The sequence below is a fragment of the Octopus bimaculoides genome, chromosome 5, assembly GCF_046866305.1.
Source record: "Octopus bimaculoides isolate indiv1 chromosome 5, ASM4686630v1, whole genome shotgun sequence".
Classification (NCBI taxonomy): Eukaryota; Metazoa; Mollusca; class Cephalopoda; order Octopoda; family Octopodidae; genus Octopus; species Octopus bimaculoides.
The window spans coordinates 78,489,675-78,512,424 of record NC_142932.1 but is presented as its reverse complement, the minus strand read 5'-3'; the positions used below and the strand labels follow the sequence as shown (position 1 = coordinate 78,512,424).

Sequence of the window (22,750 nt, the reverse complement as noted above, 5' to 3'; positions counted from 1 at the left end):
AAAGCAATCATTATAATATATAAATAGACATCATATTATATATATATATATATATATATATATAAACATAGATACATATATATACACGCACACACATACACACATATATACACACACACACATACACACATATATACACACACACACACACATATATGCATGCATACATATACATATATGTATGTATATACCTTAATATATATATATATATATAATGTATAGAAAATATAAAATTTCATTATTATAATCATATGAAAATGTAGTTTTCAGACACGCACTTTTTTTTTAGCCGTGATTTCCCTGGATTCCTCCGTGTTGTCACTGTATGACTGTGCTGTAGATCCCCTCATTGGTAACCACTTCACAGGGAAGAGAGAGATGATGGCATTAGGTAAGTTGTCACATCAACAAAGTCACAGCATTCACAAAACCTGCTAACAGCAGGGACTACATTAACTCAATGAAATGACAATAGTTTGCCTTCAAAAAAATGAGAAAATTGCAGTCAATATAAAAACAAAAATTAACAGAAAATGTTGAAATAATCCTTTTGCAACATCCTCGCTGACCATACACATTGAAACAAAGTTTATTTAAGTAATAAAAGAAAATTGCTCAGAAGGATTTACTTAGTATAGTGTTATCTGCATTATAAAAGCCAGAATTTAGAGCTCTTTGTTTACTGCTGCAAGTGCATTTTGGCTAGTGCAAAGCTTTAGTATAAGTCTAAGTATGGGGGGGGGGGGGGGTAGTAGCTTTTTTTTTTTGTATTCATTTTTACAAACTTATAGAATTTAAGAAAAATGGTGTAATATAAATCTTACAAGCATTCTTTAAACCAAATCAATTCAATGTTATAAATAATGATTATGTTCTTGCTTTCACACTTGCAGAATCTGAAGCTTTTGCTTGTTCATCTTTATTACAATGTGGTAACATTGTAATCGGGGTAGGTAAATGAATATTTTTCTTGCAACAATGATTTCAAAATTCTAAATAAAAGGAACCACTGAAATTATAGATGAAAATTCCTATAGTCATGTGACAGTCAAAAGAACCTAATGTATTTGCCAATGGCTCAAAAGGTTCTGTAGCTGAAAAGGGCTCTACAATGATACATCAAAATAATTCAAAAGAAGAAGTGAATATATTAGTTAGTGCTCTACCCAGGTTCTAGTTAGAATATAACAAGACATCAGATATTCAGCTAAACTGTGTATATTTACATTTGCAGGAAGAGCTTCCAGAACTCTACTGAATTACAAGAAATCCAATTCAATAAAGTCATAGTCAAATATCAACAATTTCTTAAGAGTACAACTGAATATGATGATATTCATGTCTTTACTCCGTGATATTAACAGTCTAATTGAAGTAAAAGAGCCTCAACCATATAGTATAATCAGCTTGTCAACTATTAAGATCTTACATTTTTACCATGCTGCATTTCATGATAAAGATGTTTATTTTCTACTACTTCCGATCTATTGTTTATTGCATCTTTTAGACATAACTAGTATGAGAAGAACTGAATTTGCTAATACTTTTCATTACAAGAAACCCCATCATTTCAGTTTATATGTATATAATAACCTGGCAGTTAAGTAAGAGTAAGACAGAAATCTATCCCTACCATTATTATTTGAGATTTCAATCACTCCACAGAAATACTTACTTTCATATACTTCAGTTGGTCACTTTGATTAAAAATCAAATGCAGCAATGAAATAAAAACAAATTTTATAGCTGTTCACTACCCTTCAGCTGGACAATGTTCAGTTCTAAGGGTAGATCTGAAGCTTCTTTTTTTTTATTTAGCTAAAATATTATATATCAATTAAATAATTACAAAAGGAAAAATACAAAAACTAAAACAAAATAAAAATAAAGACAGTATTAAAATGTTACCTGTGCTTTAATTTCTACTTCCTTTTCCATAAACATATTTAATAAACCAGCTAATTTAAACATTTCTCATTAGCTACTTTGTGCTTCAGTAGAAGTCACTTGAACCTAAGTCAGCTCTGGTCAAGCAGGTCTAACATTCAAAGATGTTCCAGTAGTAACCATTTAGTATTTTTTCAGATGTAGTGTCTAATATAACATTATCCAATATATATATTCTTTTTAAGACAGTAGGATGTGATTTGAGAGGGATTTGGCTGCTACTTTTAACAGATCAAGCAACTACGTAAAGGCTTTCTTATTGCTTAGACTCTCTTGACTGTTGTTATATAATCTACCAACCCAAAAGTATACAACAATAACTCTGCTAAATTTAAGTTCAATGCATACGTTTAATTAAATAACACATACAATTATAATACACTCAAACTAATAACACTCTTAGGGGTTTTTTTTTTATTGATAAACTATCATCAAACATAATAACAGGTCTATAATTATTTGGCAATATCAAAAACTATTAAATTGCAAAGTTGTATACAAAAACATTAACTCCCCAACAAATCTATTTCCTTCTGATTAACATGAGAGAAGCATGATGTTTCAAAATAAAAGAATACTAATACATTTTACACAATACACTTTAAAATAAGTTTAAATACTTCACTCAAAGTTGTTATTCATAAAATTCATTGCTTGCATGTCTTTATTTCTAACTGAAGGCTCACTAGTTTCCTTGTAACAATTTCACACACACACACACACTCTACAACTCAGCCATCACTCCCAAATGAGTATGACTTGGTAGCAGCAAGCCCCATGCTTTCACTCTTGTGTTAGATGCCTGTGTAGTTGCAAGCAGATGCAGCAACTCTTTCAATCCTCCACTTAACTCAACGGAATGTCAAAAATATGACACATACATAGTAGAATCACTAGAATACTGGATAAAATACCTAGTACGATTTGTTTTGACTTTGTGAACTGTGTTAAAAACCTGCCAATATCACATCTGCTTTTCATCTTTTTAGGATTGATAAAAAGTACCATTCAAAACCAGTAGATTAATAGAAGTGAGTGCTGAAAGATACCTGGCAGTATCTATTCTGACTTCTAATATTCCAAGAGCAATGCTTGCAACAACACTGATGCCAAGCTGTATTGGCCCTGGCACAGTAACTTTTCTTTGGACAACATCACTGGCATCAAGACGGGGAACTTTCTTCCACAAAAAATCCCTGCCCAGGCTTGTCGATACTAGTGTAGAAACATGATCAACCCTGACAAACAGAGACCCCCATCACCTACATATATATATATATATACACACACACACACACTAGCATATTTGTCATACTACCCATGAATATTCTAAAACTATGATTTAAAGGATTGCATTGAATTGTTGTAAATGTTTTTCAGAGACGACCTACAGTGATGCATATACCACCACTTCAACTGCAAGCAATTTGAAGATCAATACTTAAAGAATACCTGTGTATACCTTACAGCTTGATGGCAATGTTTAGAATAAATTTGTTCTTACTTCAGTTAGCAGTCTTTTCAGTCCATCAACTTGGTCTTCATTTGGATTTAATTCTCCACCTGGCCTGCAGGTAAAAATGTAAGCTGATGATAATTATGTCTTTAAAGCACAAGAGTTAATTATTGTTCATACATGGCATACATAATATTTATCATTAACACTGCATCAATAAAACTGATATGATGACAAACTATGATGACCATATCAACATATCTGATGCAGAAATGGGAAAAAGACATTAAGTTAAAGTATATCTTGCAAGAAACATCTCTTGACATGATACTTTCTTTCTTTGAAATTTCCATTACTTTCAGAAATCAGAATCCTTTGAAAGATCAAACCACATTGAGTCAATATACTTATTGTCATGTCACAATGTAATTCATCCTCAACTGTAATCTAAAAAGTATGTTTGTTATACAATGATACAGGTGACTAATGCACAAAGGGATTCTACATACAAGGGGAAACACTTCAAACAGATTCTTATGGGAAATATTAATGGACCTTAATTGGTCTGCTTTATTCCTTGCTCAAAGAAGTCATAGAATATCTGTACTAAATTGTCCACACTAACAAGGCAAGTAAAACAAACACAAAAATAAAACAAAACGGTTCACATTTAGAGAACTCAAAAACAATCATCTTACCACAAGCAAATATAAAAATCCATCAATAAGACACATGAATACATAAAATATAGCATTAAAAATAAGAGAAAAAGAAAATATCTAAAATAAGTCTGCCAAACAGCATATAAGACTGAGCATGCATATATATATATATATATATACATCATCATCATCGCCGTCGTTTAATGTTCGCTTTCCATGGATACACACAAAGTGTACTTCTTCAGTTTCCATCTACTAGATCTACTCACAAGGCTTTGGTTGATACAGGGCTATCGTAGAAGACACCTGACCAAAGTGCTGCACAATCATAGGAAATTTGCCTTGATAAACTCCGTCCAACCCATGCAATTATGGAAAAGTGGACGTTAGAATGATGATGATGATGATGATGATGATGATATACAACATAGTTGTGTTGTTAAGAAATTCACTTTCCAACTATGTGGTTTCAGGTTCAGTCCAACCGTGTGGCACTTTGTATCTTCTACTATGGCACCAATTAAATCCTAGTGAGTGGAATTGGTAGATAGAAACTGAAAGATGTTCACCATGTGTGTTTGTGTGTCTATGTGAGTAAGTTCGTATTTCCCTCATTTTCAAAGATATAAACAAAAAATTCAGACAGTGTCAAGTGGTGTTGTTTGCTTACACCAAGAAAGCATGCCTGAGTTTCTTAACAAGTTATGCAAACATTCTAAATAAATAGTTAACTCAGTGTCATTTGTTTCTAGTTCTCTACATAAACACATCCAGGATTGTTGTTACATAGAAGGTTATTACATAGCTTGGAAACAGGAGGGAGTTGGCATCAAGAAGAGCACCCATGAAAAGAAAACTCAGCCCTAACATATTCACAAAGGACCCATACAAGGATGGAAAAGTAAGCATTTAAATGATGATGTTCCTGATAACTACATATATACTAGCAATGTATCCGGGCGTTACCTGGGTGTTATAACCTACAGCCACATTGTATTATTTACTCCTTTCTTATGGGCAGAATCGGCACAGCTGATACATAGTTAATGGAATAATGGAAGTTATTTTTTGTTTAATAGTAAAGGGCAAGGGTACAATTTGCATGGGTTTGCATAAAAGTGCTTTCTATTCTTAAGAAGGATCAGATACTATGTATTGTTTCATCGTATAAAAGGGGCTTAATACGATTTTGTCCAGAAATCACATTTTCAAAATTTTAATTTCCCTCTATCCCTACCGCAATTTAATTTGAAACTTTTTTGTGAAATTCTCTTTATCTTTTTGTTATCTACATAGAAAAATACAGAGATTACGAATATGGGAAATATATATTTTTTTTATAGTTTAATTTTTCTGAAAGAAACACTCAATGCCCCTTCCCCCACCTACCAGCTTTCAAGAAGCCAAAATCTCCCAATCTTTCACTTTACAGATGCTTACCGCATGTGTAGACTTCTACTGAAATAGTAGATTAAAAGATACCAAACCACTACCAGAAAACCCCACATGCTAGAAACAACAAGTAAATGACATTATTTCTAAATTAACTTCCCTGCTTTCCAAGAAGCTGAAAGTGAAACATTAGGAGAGTGTAGCCTTTTGAAAGTGATGAGGTGATGGGTAAAATTCTTAAAGATTCGTACTCTATGTGTTTTCTCCATGGATTACCAACAATAAAAATTCGAAAAAAGTAAGAAATTAATTTGGTGTGGAGAGGGGACTTGAAGTATTTCGTGTTTCAAGACAGTGTGTGAGAGAGAATCGTGATGTCGTAGGAGAGAAATGTGTTTGCATGGATGATGGTACGCTTGCACTAAACGAGACTGCAAAGAAAGAGGTTTGGAGATGCCACTACAAAAGATTGCTCAATAAAGAGAATGAATGGGAGAAAGAGAGTCTGCCGAATGTCGACCCAACAGAGGGACCAGCTATCCGAGTTGACAGTACCTTGGTAGATAAAGCAATTAAGAGTATGAAGACAGGGAAAGCCCCCGGCCCATCAGGAATCACTGCAGAGATGCTCAAAAGATCTGGCAGTGTCGGCTATAGCCTAGTCACCCGTATTGCTAACCAGGTGATACACAAAGGAGTCATACCCAATGACTGGTGTAGCAGCACCATAATCAACTGCTACAAAGGTAAAGGTGATGCTTTAGATACAAATAATTACAGAGGCATCAAGCAGTTAGATCAGGTAATGAAAGTCACGGAGAAGGTCATAGCCCAACTAATTAGGGAGCGAGTCAGTTTAGATGAGATGCAGTTTGGGTTCGTGCCAGGGAAAAGATGCAGAAGAAATACCTAGCCAAGGACAAACCTCTGTACCTGGCTTTTGTTGACATGGAAAAAGCCTTTGACAGGGTCCCCCGATCCCTTATCTGGTGGTCAATGAGGAAACTCGGGATAGAAGAATGGTTAGTGAGAGTTGTGCGAGCCATGTACAGAGACGCTGTCAGTAAGGTGAGGGTTGGCAATGACTAGTGATGAATTCCGGGTAGAGGTAGGGGTCCACCAAGGTTCTGTCCTCAGCCCCCTCCTATTTATAATAGTCCTCCAGGCGATAACAGGGGAATTCAAGACAGGATGCCCCTGGGAGCTCCTCTATGTTGATGACCTTGCACTAATTGCTGAATCACTATCAGAACTAGAGAAGTTTCAGGTGTGGAAGCAGGGACTAGAATCGAAGGGCCTTAAAGTCAACCTAGCTAAAACCAAAGTCCTAATAAGTAGGAAGGTAGACAAAACACAAACCCCCTTCAGGTAGATGGCCCTGCTCAATCTGTAGAAAAGGTGTGGGTAGAAACTCTATAAGATGTACCCTGTGCAAGCTATGGACACATAAGAGGTGCAGCAATATCAAAGGCAGGTTAACTAGGAAGTTAGTTTTTGTATGTGGCAGATGTTCAGGTGCAATAAACACTGTAAATATGCAGAAAACAACTTCTGTCTCATTCCAGGGAGAAAAACTAGACATAGTTGATAGCTTTCACTATCTGGGTGACCAAGTTAGTAGTAGGGGTGGGTGCGCTGAAAGTGTAGCTGCTAGAATAAGAATAGCCAGGGCAAAGTTCAGAGAGCGCTTACCTCTGCTGGCGACAAAGGGCCTCTCACTCAGAGTAAAAGGCAGACTGTATGACGCATGTGTATGAACAGCCATGCTACATGGCAGTGAAACATGGGCTGTGACTGCTGAGGACATGCGTAAGCTTGCAAGGAATGAAGCCAGTATGCTCCGATGGATGAGTAATGTCAGTGTGCATACCTGACAGAGTGTAAGTATCTTGAGAGAAAAGTTGAACATAAGAAGCATCAGTTGTGGTGTGCAAGAGAGACAATTGCGCTGGTATGGACATGTGGCGAGAATGGGTGGGGATAGCTGCATGAAAAAGTGCCACACCCTAGCAGCTGAGGGTACCCGTGGAAGAGGCAGGCCTAGGAAGACCTGGGATGAGGTGGTGAAGCACGACCTCCGAACATTAGGCCTCACTGAGGCAATGACTTGTGACCGTGACCTTTGGAAATATGGTGTGCGTGAGAAGACCCGGCAAGCCAAGTGAAACCAAAATCCAAGGCCTCTGCCAGGGATGTAGCCAGCCCACTTACGCGTAACATTCCTTCATTGGACACTAAACTCCGCTTGCAAAGACATGGTGAGGCAAGTGAAATAGGAATTGAAATCGAACTAAATTTGTAGGAACACTAAACTCGGCTTGTGAAGACCTGTTGGGGCAAGCGAAAGCGAAATCGTGATGGCACCTGTACCAGTGGAGCACTAAGAGCACCGTCCAAGCACGATCATTGCCAGAGCAACTGTCTGGCTTCCGTGTCAGTGGCACGTAAATAGCACCAGCGTGATCGTTACCAACGTTGCCTTTCTGGAACTTGTGCCAGTGGCCCGTGAAAAGACATTTGAGCGAGATCGTTGCCATTGCCGATGGACTGGCTCCTGTGCAGGTGGCACGTAAAATACACCATTCCGAGCATGGCCGTTGCCAGTAAGACATTCGAGCGAGGTCGTTGCCAGTGCCGATGGACTGGCTCCTGTGCAGGTGGCACATAAAATACACCATTTCGAGCGTGGCTATTGCCAGTACCGCCTGACTGGCCTTCGTGCCGGTGGCACATAAAAGCCTGGTGTCGCCTCCTGGTCCACCAGTCCTCAGTCAAATCATCCAACCCATGCTAGCATTGGAAAGCGGACGTTAAACGACGATGATGATGATGAGAACATGTTTTGTGGGTGAAATCCTAATCTCTTGTATCACAAACAAAGGAATCGGAAGAAATTTAGGAAATGTCACCTCGGACATACTAGAAAGAAGAGGAAGGACAGGATTTCTAGGAAAACGTCCTTTCAAGTTTATATCGAAGATCAGGTATTTAAATACACTCATCACAATCACAAAATACACAATAGAAAAAATGACTTCAATTCGGTCTGAGCTCTAAATTTGCAGGTGTACACTGCAAGAAATAACATAGTTTGCACAGAAATTTTGCCTAGTGTGCATATGCATGTGTGTGTGTCAAGGGAAGTTATCTTATGGCATTCTATCATTTGCAGAAGTAAAGTTGTTGACATATATGGCATCATGATTGTTTGTTTATTTCCATAACATTGTTTTAATTTCTGTATGCTTTGAAGAGATATATATACACGTGTATGGGATATATATACACATGTGTGTATCATCATCATCATCATCATCATCGTTTAACGTTCGCTTTCCATGCTAGCATGGGTTGGACGATTTGACTGAGGACTGGTGCAACCGGATGGCTACACCAGGCTCCAATCTAATTTGGCAGAGTTTCTACAGCTGGATGCCCTTCCTAACGCCAACCACTCAGAGAGTGTAGTGGGTGCTTTTACGTGTCACCCACACGAAAACGGCCACGCTCGAAATGGTGTCTTTTATGTGCCACCCGCACAAGAGCCAGTCCAGGGGCACTGGCAACGATCTCGCTAGAAAACCCTACAAGGTCAGTCAGGCGGTACTGGCAACGGTCACGCTCAGGATGGTACATCTTATGTGCCACCCGCACAAGAGCCAGTCCAGGGGCACTGGCAACTATCTCACTTGGCTTGCCGGGTCTTCTCACGCACAGCACATTTCCAAAGGTCTCGGTCAGTAGTCATCGCCTCGGTGAGGCCCAATGTTCGAAGGTCTTGCCTCACCACCTCAGCCCAGGTCTTCCTGGGCCTACCTCTTCCACGGGTTCCCTCAACTGTTAGGGAGTAGCACTTTTTCACACAGCTATCCTCATTCATTCTCACCACATGTCCAAACCAGCGCAATCGTCTCTCTTGCACACCACTACTGACGCTTCTTATGTTCAGCTTTTCTCTCAAGATACTTACACTCTGACGGGTATGCACATTTACATTACACATCCAGCGGAGCATACTGGCTTCATTCCTTGCGAGCTTACGCATGTCCTCAGCAGTCACAGCCCATGTTTCAATGCCATGTAGCATGGCTGTTCATACACATGCGTCATACAGTCTGCCTGTTACCCTGAGTGAGAGTCCCTTTGTCGCCAGCAGAGGTAAGAGCTCTCTAAACTTGGCCCAGGCTATTCTTATTCTAGCGGTTACACTTTCAGCCCACCCACCCCCACTACTAACTTGGTCACCCAGATAGCGGAAGCTATCAACTACCTCTAGTTTTTCTCCCTGGAATGAGATAGAAGTTGTTTCCTGTTTGTTTACAGTGTTTATTGCACCTAAACATCTGCCACATACAAAAACTAACTTTGTAGTTAATCTGCCTTTGATATTGCTATATATATATATATATATATATATATATATATATATGTATATATATATATATACACACATATATACATATATATATATATACATCTTAATATATAAAGCTGAAGTTGTGTGTCTGTGTGAAGCCTTTTTAAAAGTGTATAGAAATCCACATTTTCCACTTTTTCGTAAAAATTTTTACATCATTGGAAATTTCTCGATGTGAACTTTCCAGTGCAGTAATTAGATTTTTAAAATTCCGTTTAGTTTTTTTGTGTGATTTAAGGGAGACTTAGCTGTTGTTTCTACCAACTTTTATATTTCTTCCCTTCTACCTGGAACGGCGTTCTTACACATGCGCTCAACATATAATATAGAGAGTAAGAGTAAAAGAGGGAGAGAGAGAGAGAGAGAGAGAGAGAGAGAGAAAGTGACACATACAAAGTCATAGATTAAACTTTCCTCCCAGTATTCTTTACCTATTTTTCATAACATTGATATGTAAAAACACACACAACCACACATACGTGATCTGTGACAACATACACATTGCTCTCATTCTCTATTCATTTCTCTCCCTCTTCCTCCCTCACTCTCTCAAACGCATACATGTGCAAGTAAACACAATCATTCACAAAAATATAACTCATGTTCGTCAATGTGGTATAACTACAAAGTTGTACCCACTGACTTTGGAAGGTCATAACTTTCAGAAAAATGAATATTTTTTTAATGAAATTTTCTATGCATATATTATTTATTATGTAGATTCCGAATATACAAAAATTTTCGGTGAAAGTGTTTTGGGAGGTGGGGGGACAATTTTCGGAAATTCCACTTCTAGGAAAATGAATATTTTTTCATGAAATTTTCTACAAATATACCTTCATGTATGTATTTTTTGAATTACGGAAAAATATGGATAAGTTCTGTTTTTTCTTTGCTAAATGATTTTCTACTATTTGAAAATAATATGTATTCTTGTTTTTTATATTATTCATTTGGTTTTTTTAAAGATTATTTTTAATAGATAACTTATTTAACACTAAACTATTTAGAAGTTAGAGTATCATTTCAACATAATATAAGACTTCGATTTGAATAGGGTTGATATATTTTCGATTAGTTTTGATTAATAATATTTGATTAATAATTAGTCTTTATTGTTTATAATATCGTTAAAGGTTTTTTTTATCAAAACTTAGGCTATATAAAGTTTAATCTTTCATTCATAATAATTCTTTTCACTCTTAAATTTTTTCATTCATAACTTTTTCATTCATATTTTTATTTCTACGTTTGTAGAAATAAGTATTCTTGTATTTTTCTATTATTCAATTGATTTTTAATGATAATTAAATAAACGTTTTTACTTTTAAATAGTCTGGCTTTAACTATTACACAGGTTAAATATGTACTAATATTATCTTTATTATTATTTTAACCTTAAACTTTGTTCAAAGTATTTAAAACTATAATAATTTATGTAAGCTGGTTTTTGTATATAATATACATGTTAGCATATATTATAATGGATGTAGGGATGATTATGGAATGTTTATTATTTTGATATTTTTAATAATTTTTCTATCTTTATAAAATAAGTATTTTATATAAATTCATTTGGTACTTATTGTTGGTTGATATATACATTTATTATTATTATTGTTGTATTTAGACCTGACAATTAGCTGTATTTTTGAATAGAATTTATTTTCGATAATTTTAATTGATTTTAATCGATTTAAATTTCATTGTATTGGAAAATTAGTTATGAAACACGTGTAGTCATTTTATTATTTTATCTTATGATATTTACTTTGTATTATATTATACTCATTTATTGTGCTTATAATTATTAATTTTTCTATATGTGACAGTGGATTTTCATCGATGAGTTCATGAACCTTGGTTCTTGTCCCTAAAACTATATATTTATATATATTTTACTCTGTAAAGCTCAATTTAATTTTAATTTTTTATAAATTGGTTTCAGTTGAGTTTTTACCTGTAATTTCGGATTTTGTTCCTAATATTATTATTATTATTATATATATATATATATATACACATACATATATAAACTTACTTCGAAATGGATGAGTGGTGTTCAATCATATAATAATATAAATGATATATATATATATGCATATATACTTACATATATATGTATATACATATGAATATATGGGTACAGGACGTCATAAAACATAAACAACACAAGATACAAAAACATAGAATACAAACTCTTTTTTGCAAACAAAAGAAACAAATGGCAAACAAGACAAGTAGCATAAAGAACAACCCTTCTTCAGTTGTCGGCTGTTTTATCTACTCAACATTTCAAGCAATTATGACAAAGCAAAATAAAATTTGGGATTTGCAGAGGGTCAAAGTTGGTAACAAAAACAGGACAGTGAATACATATATACATATAATATAAATAATATATATGCATATATACGTATAAATAATATATACATACACATATAATATAAATAATATATATGCATATATACATATAAATAATATATACATACACATATAATATAAATAATATATATGCATATATACATATGTCTATGTACATACATCTATACGTATATATATATATGCATATGTGGGCACAGGAAACATGTACAACAAAAAAACACGTAGTACAAGTACATGGAATAGGAACTATTTTTCGAACAACAAAAGACACATGGAAAACAAGACAAACAACATAAAGAACGCCCCTTCATCAGTTGTTGGCTGTTTTTCTACTTTCGTATTTCGAGCATATAGCAACATAGATATATATATATATATACATATACATATATATATATATGCATACATATATATATATATATATATATATACACATATATATGCATACATATATATATACATATATATGCATACATATATATACACATATATATGCATACATATATATACATATATATGCATACATATATACATATATATGCATACATATATACATATATATGCATACATATATACATATATATGCATACATATATATATACATATATATGCATACATTTATATATACATATATATGCATACATTTATATATACATATCTATGCATATAATAATTACAGAGGCATCAAGCTGTTAGATCAGGTTATGAAAGTTACAGAGAGGGTCATAGCCCAACTAATTAGGGAGCGAATCAATTTAGATGAGATGCAGTTTGGGTTCGTGCCAGGTAAAAGCACTACTGATGCCTTATTTCTAGTGAGACAGTTGCAGGAGAAATACCTAGCTAAGGATAAACCTCTGTACCTGGCTTTCGTTGACATGGAGAAAGCCTTTGACAGGGTCCCCCGATCCCTTATCTGGTGGTCAATGAGGAAACTTGGGATAGAAGAATGGTTAGTGAGAGCTGTGCGAGCCATGTACCGAGATGCTGCCAGTAAGGTGAGGGTTGGAAATGAGTACAGCAATGAATTCCGGGTAGAGGTAGGGGTCCACCAAGGTTCCGTCCTCAGCCCCCTCTTATTTATCATAGTCCTCCAGGCAATCACAGAGGAGTTCAAGACAGGTTGCCCCTGGGAGCTCCTCTATGCTGATGACCTTGCCCTAATTGCGGAGTCACTATCAGAACTAGAGGAGAAGTTTCAGGTGTGGAAGCAAGGTCTAGAATTGAAGGGCCTTAGAGTCAACCTGGCTAAAACCAAAATCCTAATAAGTAGGAAGGTAGATAAAACACAAACCTCTTCAGGTAGATGGCCCTGCTCAGTATGTAGAAAAGGAGTAGGTAGTAACTCTATAAGATGTACCCGGTGCAAGCTATGGACACATAAGAGGTGCAGCAACATCAAAGGCAGGTTAACTAGCAAGTTAGTTTTTGTTTGTGGCAGATGTTCAGGTGCAATAAACACTGTAAACAAACAGGAAACAACTTCTATCTCATTCCAGGGTGAAAAACTAGAGGTAGTCGATAGCTTCCGCTATCTGGGCGACCAAGCTAGTAGTGGGGGTGGGTGCGCTGAAAGTGTAGCTGCTAGAATAAGAATAGCCTGGGCAAAGTTTAGAGAGCTCTTACCCCTGCTGGCGACAAAGGGACTCTCACTCAGAGTAAACGGCAGACTGTATGACACATGCGTACGAACCGCCATGCTACATGGCAGTGAAACATGGGCTGTAACTGCTGAGGACATACGCAAGCTCGCAAGGAATGAAGCCAGTATGCTCCGTTGGATGTGTAATGTCAATGTGAATACCCGTCAGAGTGTAAGTATCTTGAGAGAAAAGCTGAACATTAGAAGCATCAGTTGTGGTGTGCAAGAGAGACGATTGCGCTGGTATGGACATGTGGTGAGAATGGATGAGGATAGCTGCGTGAAAAAGTGCCACACCCTAACTGTGAAGGGAACCTGTGGAAGAGGTAGGCCCAGGAAGACCTGGGCTGAGGTGGTGAGGCAAGACCTTCGTAAATTCGGGCCTCACCGAGGCGATGACTACTGACCGAGACCTTTGGAAATGTGCTGTGCGTGAGAAGACCCGGCAAGCCAAGTAAGATCGTTGCCAGTGCCCCTGGACTGGTTCTTGTGCGGGTGGCACATGAGATGCACCATTTTGAGTGTGGCCGTTGCCAGTACCGCCTGACTGGCTCCCGTAGGATTTTCGAGCGAGATCGTTGCCAGTGCCCCGGACTGGCTTGTGCGGGTGGCACATAAAAGACACCATTTCGAGCGTGGCCATTTTCATGCGGGTGACACGTAAAAGCACCCACTACACTCTGAGTGGTTGGCGTTAGGAAGGGCATCCAGCTGTAGAAACTCTGCCAAATTAGACTGGAGCCTGGTGTTGCCATCCGGTTTCACCAGTCCTCAGTCAAATCGTCCAACCCATGCTAGCATGGAAAGCGGACGTTAAACGATGATGATGATGATGATGATTTATACATACATATATATGCATACATTTATATATACATACATTTATATATACATATATATGCATACATTTATATATACATATATCATCATCATCATCGTTTAACGTCCGCTTTCCATGCTAGCATGGGTTGGACGATTTGACTGAGGACTGGTGAAACCGGATGGCAACACCAGGCTCCAATCTGATATATGCATACATTTACATATATATATATATATATATATATATATATATATATATATATATACATGTATATATACTTACATACATACACATACACAAATATACATACATAGATATACATACATATATATATATATGTTTTATATATACACACACATAAAAACTTACAGTTCAGTTGCTAACTGTAGAAAACATGGATAAAGAAATATAAAATAGTAATGAAAAAGAAATTCATGTATTTTACTGCTTACTAATCCACTTCCAGAATCAAACCTGATATTTTATATTTTGAACTGATCAAATAAATATTACGAACCCACCCCACAAAAAATCTTAATCTGAACATGGATAAAAACTTACAGTTTAAAAAATGTTGTTCCTAACTGCAAAAGAAGAACGTGTGGTAAACCATGCTCATGAACAATCAAGACACCTTCTACAGACCGGCGCATTCCAATCTTTTCAAATTCTTCTCGCATTCGTTGGAATCTTGCAGGAACAGAGCTGTCCTTTTCATAAAGTGGTTCTTTTGTACCAAACGTATAATTAGTTAGAGGATATCTGCAATAGAAAAGAAATTTTAAAAGAACCTTAGACAGTGAAAGAATATAAATCTCAACAACCATATTAGAGCAAAAAATGCTATAAATTTTGTTTTCTCATGGCATTTTTGAAGCTACGACTGTGTGTGTACGTGCGTGTGTGTGTTGTGCGCGCACGCGTGTGCATGTGTGGCTCAACAGCTTGCCAGTTCTGGTCAAGCCATCCAACCGATGCCAGTAATTTTAGAATATGTATTCCTAGAAGTAGTACAAAAGATAAATATAATGAAAGCTAGAAATGAATCTCTAGGTAGAGGGTTAAAAAGTTCCAAGATATGCTCTTGGTAAAATCAGCAGATCAAGGAAGGGGAGAATAGGAAAGAGACTGTGAAAGTGGAGGGGTGGTTACATGGTGCGTGAGGATAAGGTTTTAGAATTAAAGTAAAGGTAACTGCAGTGAAATAGGTTAAAATATAAATTAAAAAAATAAAGTATGATGATGATATATATATATATATATATATATATATATACATATATATATCATCATCATCATCATTAATGTCTGTATTCCATGCTGGCATTGGTTTGACAATTTAACAGGAGCTGGTAAGGCCAGGGACCACACCAGGCTCCATTGTCTGCTTTGGCATGGTTTCTATGGCTAGATTCACTTCCTAACGCCAACCACTTTTCAGAGTGTACTGAGTGCCTTTTATGTGGCACAGGCACCAACAGGGCCACCAAGTAACTTTCAAAACAAAAACTCTCTCAGCTGGGAGGGGTAGTAGTAGAGAGAGGGTTGCTTTGTGCCAGTTGATGAGAGATTACAGGTACAGAGGGACAGGGATAGGTGTCTTGTTGTAGAGTAGATACATAAATATTCAAGTTGAAAATGGAGGGTAAGTTAGAGCAATAGTGAGAGAGATGGTGGTGAAGATGTATTGGGATATGCCTTCAAGGGACATTTTGGATAGTTAGAATAAGTAGATGATACAGAGGTTTAGACTGGGTGGATGAACAGGAAAAAGGTGACGGAGGCAAATGATGGAGTGAAATATAAGAGGCTTGGGAGGTGTAAGGGTTATGGTAGGTATGTAAGTGCATTAAGGGTGATAGCAGATAAGCAAAGCGTTACTGATCGAGAACAACATAGGGAAGAGAAGGCATGGAAAGGATGTGATTGGTGGAGACACTAGACAGGGGAAGGTAATAGGAAATGGAAGTGGTTTAGGGTAGAGAAGGTGGTAACTGAGAAAGCAGGGGAATGTAGTATGTGCATGTTCTGCTCTCAGATGATAGAAAAATAATGGGTGTTAGAGGATGAAAGGTAGGGGGAAATGGTTGATGGGGCAGAGAGGATTCAGGTGAGCATGGGACCTCACAGACAGGCACTGACCAAGGTGGTTTAGAATATCACTTCTGCTGTAGTGGATAGGTCTTCTTGAGTACAGCAAGAGGGAAGATATCTCAGTCCTTTGTCATCTTCATAAGGTTCAGTGTCTTAAGATAGGCCTTCTTCCTCTTTCACAAGTTCTATCCACTTTTGAGATCAACACTTCTGTATGCAATTGTCTACATCCATGCACATCACATGACCAAACTAGTTTCACCCCATTACTAAGCCAAACAGCATTTAATCATTTCTCTTCCTAATTAATTGGGCTATACCTCTTTCTGTAACTTTCATGACCTGGTCCAGCAAATCTGATACTTCTGTACTTATTTCTAAGGTGTATATATATATATATATATATATATATATATATATATATATATATATATATAAGTTCAAGAGATACAGGGAAGAAGTTCAACTCAGGCAGACTACGATTGGTGTATACATATACGGATTTAATAAAAAGAATTGCCTAAAATATATATTAATGCATTCAAAATCATCATCATCATCATCATCGTTTAACGTCCGCTTTCCATGCTAGCATGGGTTGGACGATTTGACTGAGGACTGGTGAAACCGGATGGCAACACCAGGCTCCAGTCTGATTTGGCAGAGTTTCTACAGCTGGATGCCCTTCCTAACGCCAACCACTCAGAGAGTGTAGTGGGTGCTTTTACGTGTCACCCGCACGAAAACGGCCACGCTCGAAATGGTGTCTTTTATGTGCCACCCGCACAAGCCAGTCCAGGGGCACTGGCAACGATCTCGCTCGAAAATCCTACAGGAGCCAGTCAGGCGGTACTGGCAAGAAAATTTATATAGAAATATAAAAATATAGATGAGAATAATGAAATATAGACTCTTTTTTAAACATTTATTACTACCTGCGTTCCATAATTTTTTAACGAAATGTCTTTCTATATTTCATTATCATCATCTATATTTTTATCTATACTTCATTATATTTATCATCATCATTTAACGTCCGCTTTCCATGCTAGCATGGGTTGAACGATTTGACTGAGAACTGGCAAGCCAGAAGGCTGCACCAGGCTCCAATCTGATCTGGCAGAGTTTCTACAGCTGGATGCCCTTCCTAACGCCAACCACTCTGAGAGTGTAGTGAGTGCTTTTACGTGCCACTGGCACAAGGGCCAGTCACACGGTACTGGCAACGGCCAAGCTCAAAATGGTGTTTTTTACGTGCCACCTGCACGGGAGCCAGTCCAGTGGCACGAGATATGTATATATTTATTTGTCCTTGCATATTTTTAACATTCATATATATTTTTATATTTCTATGTTTCTATATTTTGAATATATTAATATATGTTTTAGACAATTCTTTTTATTAAATCCGTATATGTATACACCAATCATAGTCTGCCTGAGTTAAACTTCTTCCCTGTATTTCTTGAACTTGTCTAGTGTCTCAGGTTTGACTCAAGCACTTCCATGCTTTCTATGATTTTCTGAAGAAAATTTATAATCATATATATATATATATATATATATATATATATATATATATATATATACACACACACATACACATGAAGATATATACATATTTTCTATATACACATCCACTCAAACAAGACACACATAATACATGTGTATATATATATAATTAATAGCAACAGAAACAGTATTAATACCAAAAGGTAATATTTATCCCCACTAAAAGTGGATGTTGAGTTAGAACACAAAATACTGCATTATTTATCATGAGAAAACCTCTCATATGGACTTGTGGTGCATATAAGCACTCATGTTTATATCACTAGCAGACAACTCTTACTAGAGATATAAACAAGTGCTTAAATGTACTACAAATTCATATTAGAGGTTCTCTCATGGTAAATAATGCAGTATTTTGTGCTCTAATATAACAACCACTTTTCATTAGGAATAAATAAATAAATATATATATCTATATCATCATCATCATTTAACGTCCGCCTTCTATGCTAGCATGGGTTGGATGATTTGACTGAGGACTGGCAAACCAGAAGGCTGCACCAGACTCCAATCTGATCTGGCACAGTTTCTACAGTTGGATGCCCTTCCTAACGCCAACCACTCTGAGAGTGTAGTGGGTGCTTTTACGTGCCACCGGCACGAGGGCCAGTCAGGCGGTACTGGCAATGGCCACGCTCAAAATGGTGTTTTTTACATGCCACCTGCACAGTTCTTTTATTTCTTCTATTTCTTTATCCCAATTCTTTTATTTCCTTCATTACTTTATTCCAACCCTACTAAATCTTTTTTATTTATTTATATGTAACTTACTTTATTATCCGTATTTTTTTCTTATATTACTCTCGATTTGACTTCCATTATTTTTATATTTTATCTCTTATTTTATATTGTTTTATTTCGTATTTTATATTGTTTTAACCACTAACTTTTATTTTATTTTTGATCTTCTCCTTCTATCTCATATACGCTAGTTATATACAATCCAATCTATTTATCATTCACCCTACCCTGAATTATGGTACAATATGGTCAGATTTTTGAATACCAAGGAACATTTATGCAGATATAACAATTTAAAGGATAAGCATATTACAATGGATAATACTAAGTGGACTTTTCCTTTTTCTCTCTTTTTCTTTCTTCTTTGTAATGTAATCTTGGGACTGAAAATGCTTGCGGCTGAAGATAGCTTTAAACCATCCTTTCTATCAATTATATACTCATATAATGATACAACAACAGTTTGTGTATAAAGCTTGAAACACGTGTACTGCGATATCCTTTGTGTTCTGTTTTCATTTTACTTTTTAATATATTCTTTCACCTCGGCCACTATCTGGCATATACAGGTGCTTACACTTATCAAGTATTACATCTAAAATTTACATTCCACAATGTAACTTTGTGGACATCGGTGTTGATTTTTTCTTTCTCCGTTTTTCCCTTCTTTGAACTTTCCTTGTTTCCGACGAAGGGCTCCGCCCAAAACGTCATACTCTCTCTCTTTCCTTTCCCAAGCGTCTAATAACACTATCCGTATCACGTCCTCACGTTGTTGTTTTTTGTTATTGTTTATTGTCTTTTTTTTAACTATATATATATATATATACACACACACACATACGTATGTACAGGGTGTTCAGACTAGATTTCATGATTGTTTTTATATCTCCGTTTTTCAGGAACAACTTGATGGATTGGTGAACAGTCAACAGTATTGGAGAGCATTTATATAAAAATAAGCTTGCTCATTCACCTGTTATACTTTAGTTAGTTAGAGAGGTGGAGGTGGAATGAAAAGTGGAGTGAGAGGTGGAGTAAAAGTGAGAGAGAGGGGAGGAATGTGAGTAGAAAGGAGAGAGGAGTATAAGGCCAAATGCTTCACATGGTTAGTCGAAGGGAGAGGCAAAGAGTGAGAGAAAAAGACAGGGAGATGGGTTAATGACGTGTTGTAGGGTGGGGAGGGAATGTGATCTCTCAAATGACCGTTCAGTCCCACTGCAGATGTGCATGGTTTGAAGAATAGGTAACAGAAAAAATCATAACTGAAGCATAGGTAACAGGCAAAAGTCATAACTTACTGTGCACTTCCAATTGTTAGGTTTGCACACGTTAACACTCTTTTATCACCATAAGACTTTCTGTAGATGGAGGGACAAATAAGATCACTACTAAGACATCTGATCTGTATGACACTGGATTACAGAGATAAACACTTTTGAAACACCAGTACCCATCTCTGAATTTCAGTAATTAGTACCTTGTGACAGGCTTAAGCAAGATGACCAGTATCTTGTGAAACTGCAGATTTTACATGAGAATGTCCCTCTCCTAGAAGGATGCTGTGGCAACAGCTAAAAGTCTGTCACTTTCAGGGTTTTGCTGTATCCTGAAACCAATCAAGAGTATTTCTGCACCCACATACTTGGAATGTCTTCATATATGATAGTTAACTCATAGCTGGGACCCTGACAGGTGCAACTACTCTAGGTCAGAGTAGACCAAGAACAATAGTGGTTAAGAGGTGGTTCCACACCCCTCAAAACCCTGAATCTCCTGAACCAGAGTGGTACTATTGGATACCATAAGTAGATAAGTAGGAAGGTAGATAGGTAGGCAGGTCAGTAGGTAGGAAAGGAAGGAGAGAAGATGAATAGATGGATGGATGGATGGATGGACAGATGGAAGCATGCATGAATACATAAATACATCTAGTGTGTCCATAGCTTGCACTGGATACATCATTTGGAATTCTTGCCTACACCTTTCCTGCATATAGAGCAGGACCATTTACCTGAATTGGGTGTGGTCCTGTCAGTTTTCTTGTTGATGTTGTTCTGTCGTATGAGTTCATGCAGGCAATCCAAATGTCTGAATTGAATATGCAATATGTCTCTGCCAAGTTTGTCCCCAACCTGCTAACCACTGAGCAGAAAGAACATCGCATCAAAGTCTGTCAAGATCTTTGTCAGCATGCTGCTGATGACCCATTCTTCATGTCAAGGATCATCACAAATAATAAGAGTTGGATCTATAGGTACTACCTTGAGATGAAGCAGCAGTCATCACAATGGAAGAGCCTTTCATTTCCATAATCAAAGAAGGTACAACAGAGATGTAGCTCAATCGAGTGAATGCTCATCGTTTTTTTCAACATCCTCGGTTTTGTGCATCAAGAATTCATCCATCAGGGTCAGACAGTCAATCGAGGGTTCTGCTGTGATATTTTGAAGCATTTGAGGGAGGGCATTCAGTAAAAGCAGCCAGGTCTTTGGAGCACAAGGAATTGGATTCTTCACAACGATTATGCACCATCACTGAGCTCCCCTCACTCGCGAATATCTCAACAAAAACATGGTATCGCTTCCACACCAACCATATTCCCCAGATTTAGCACCTGTGGATGAAAATGCAGCTCAAAGGTCACCATTTTAACACTGTTGTCAAGATCAAGAGCAAATTGCTGCAGAAGGTCCTCAACTTGTGTACGGAAAACAACTTCCAAGCCAGATTCCAAAGGTGACAGGAACGCTGGGACCGGTGAATTGCTGCACAAGGTGACTATTTCAAAGGAGATGATGTTAAAACTTAGAGAAATAAGTTATCAGACATAACTATTCCGGGAACTTTTTGATACTACTTCATAAATACTACAGATAGTGACATCTATACTACACAGTATTCATGCATAAATGTCCTTAATTTATAGTATTCACTCAGACATATGAAAAATAAAAAGACAAGACTTATCCAACACAAGATCTTGTCCTCCACTGATAGTGTTATCGAGGAAGATCCATACTTCATCATAGTCAAACGCAATTGAAAGCAAGATACAAACTGCATTAACCATGCAAATATGAACAAATATAGAAAGTCAAGTTAATGTACCACAGTAACAATATGGTTAATATTTTCCAGGATATTTAATGATTGTAGGTCACACAAATCTGAGTATTTTGCCAAAGAGAACTCTTTGCATATAGATTTTAGTTGGGAAAATTCCATAGATCGTACAAATACCTCCAAAAATATACAGGTCACAAATGGGCCTTAAATTGAGATAGTAAACAGACCCTTAAGAATTTGATTCAAAACTATTATACCTTTTTAGGTTTTTTCAAATAAATATTGGCATCTTATGAACACAGAATGCATACTAATTAACTTCTTTGATAACAATATCCAGATTGCTTCCTCTACACACAAATCTTAATTCCCACCACACTATCATATGGAAACATGATCCATAGGACCAACCAGGAAACATGGTAGTTAATTTTCATTGCAGCTCAATGCCAAATTAGTTTTGCTAAGGAGGACTATGGTTTTTGTTTTTATTTCTAATTGAGGTAGTACGGTTCCTTCAGCTATTCTTGAAGCAATCAGTGGTCAAACC

The 22,750-nt window shown here is 36.7% G+C and overlaps 1 protein-coding gene across 1 annotated transcript in view; it reads right to left on the bottom strand.

Annotated features, from left to right (window-relative positions):
- Positions 1-207: 207 nt before the first annotated feature.
- LOC106875961 (cleavage and polyadenylation specificity factor subunit 5) overlaps positions 208-22,750 on the bottom strand; it is a 28,661-nt gene continuing 6,118 nt past the window's right edge. Inside the window, exons 2-4 of the mRNA XM_089352484.1 lie at positions 15,286-15,486; positions 3,452-3,515; positions 208-359 (exon numbers count right to left, since the gene is read on the bottom strand). Coding sequence (XP_089208610.1) covers positions 267-359; positions 3,452-3,515; positions 15,286-15,486 — 358 coding nt within the window. The 3' untranslated portion in view covers positions 208-266. The remainder of the gene's footprint in view (positions 360-3,451; positions 3,516-15,285; positions 15,487-22,750) is intronic.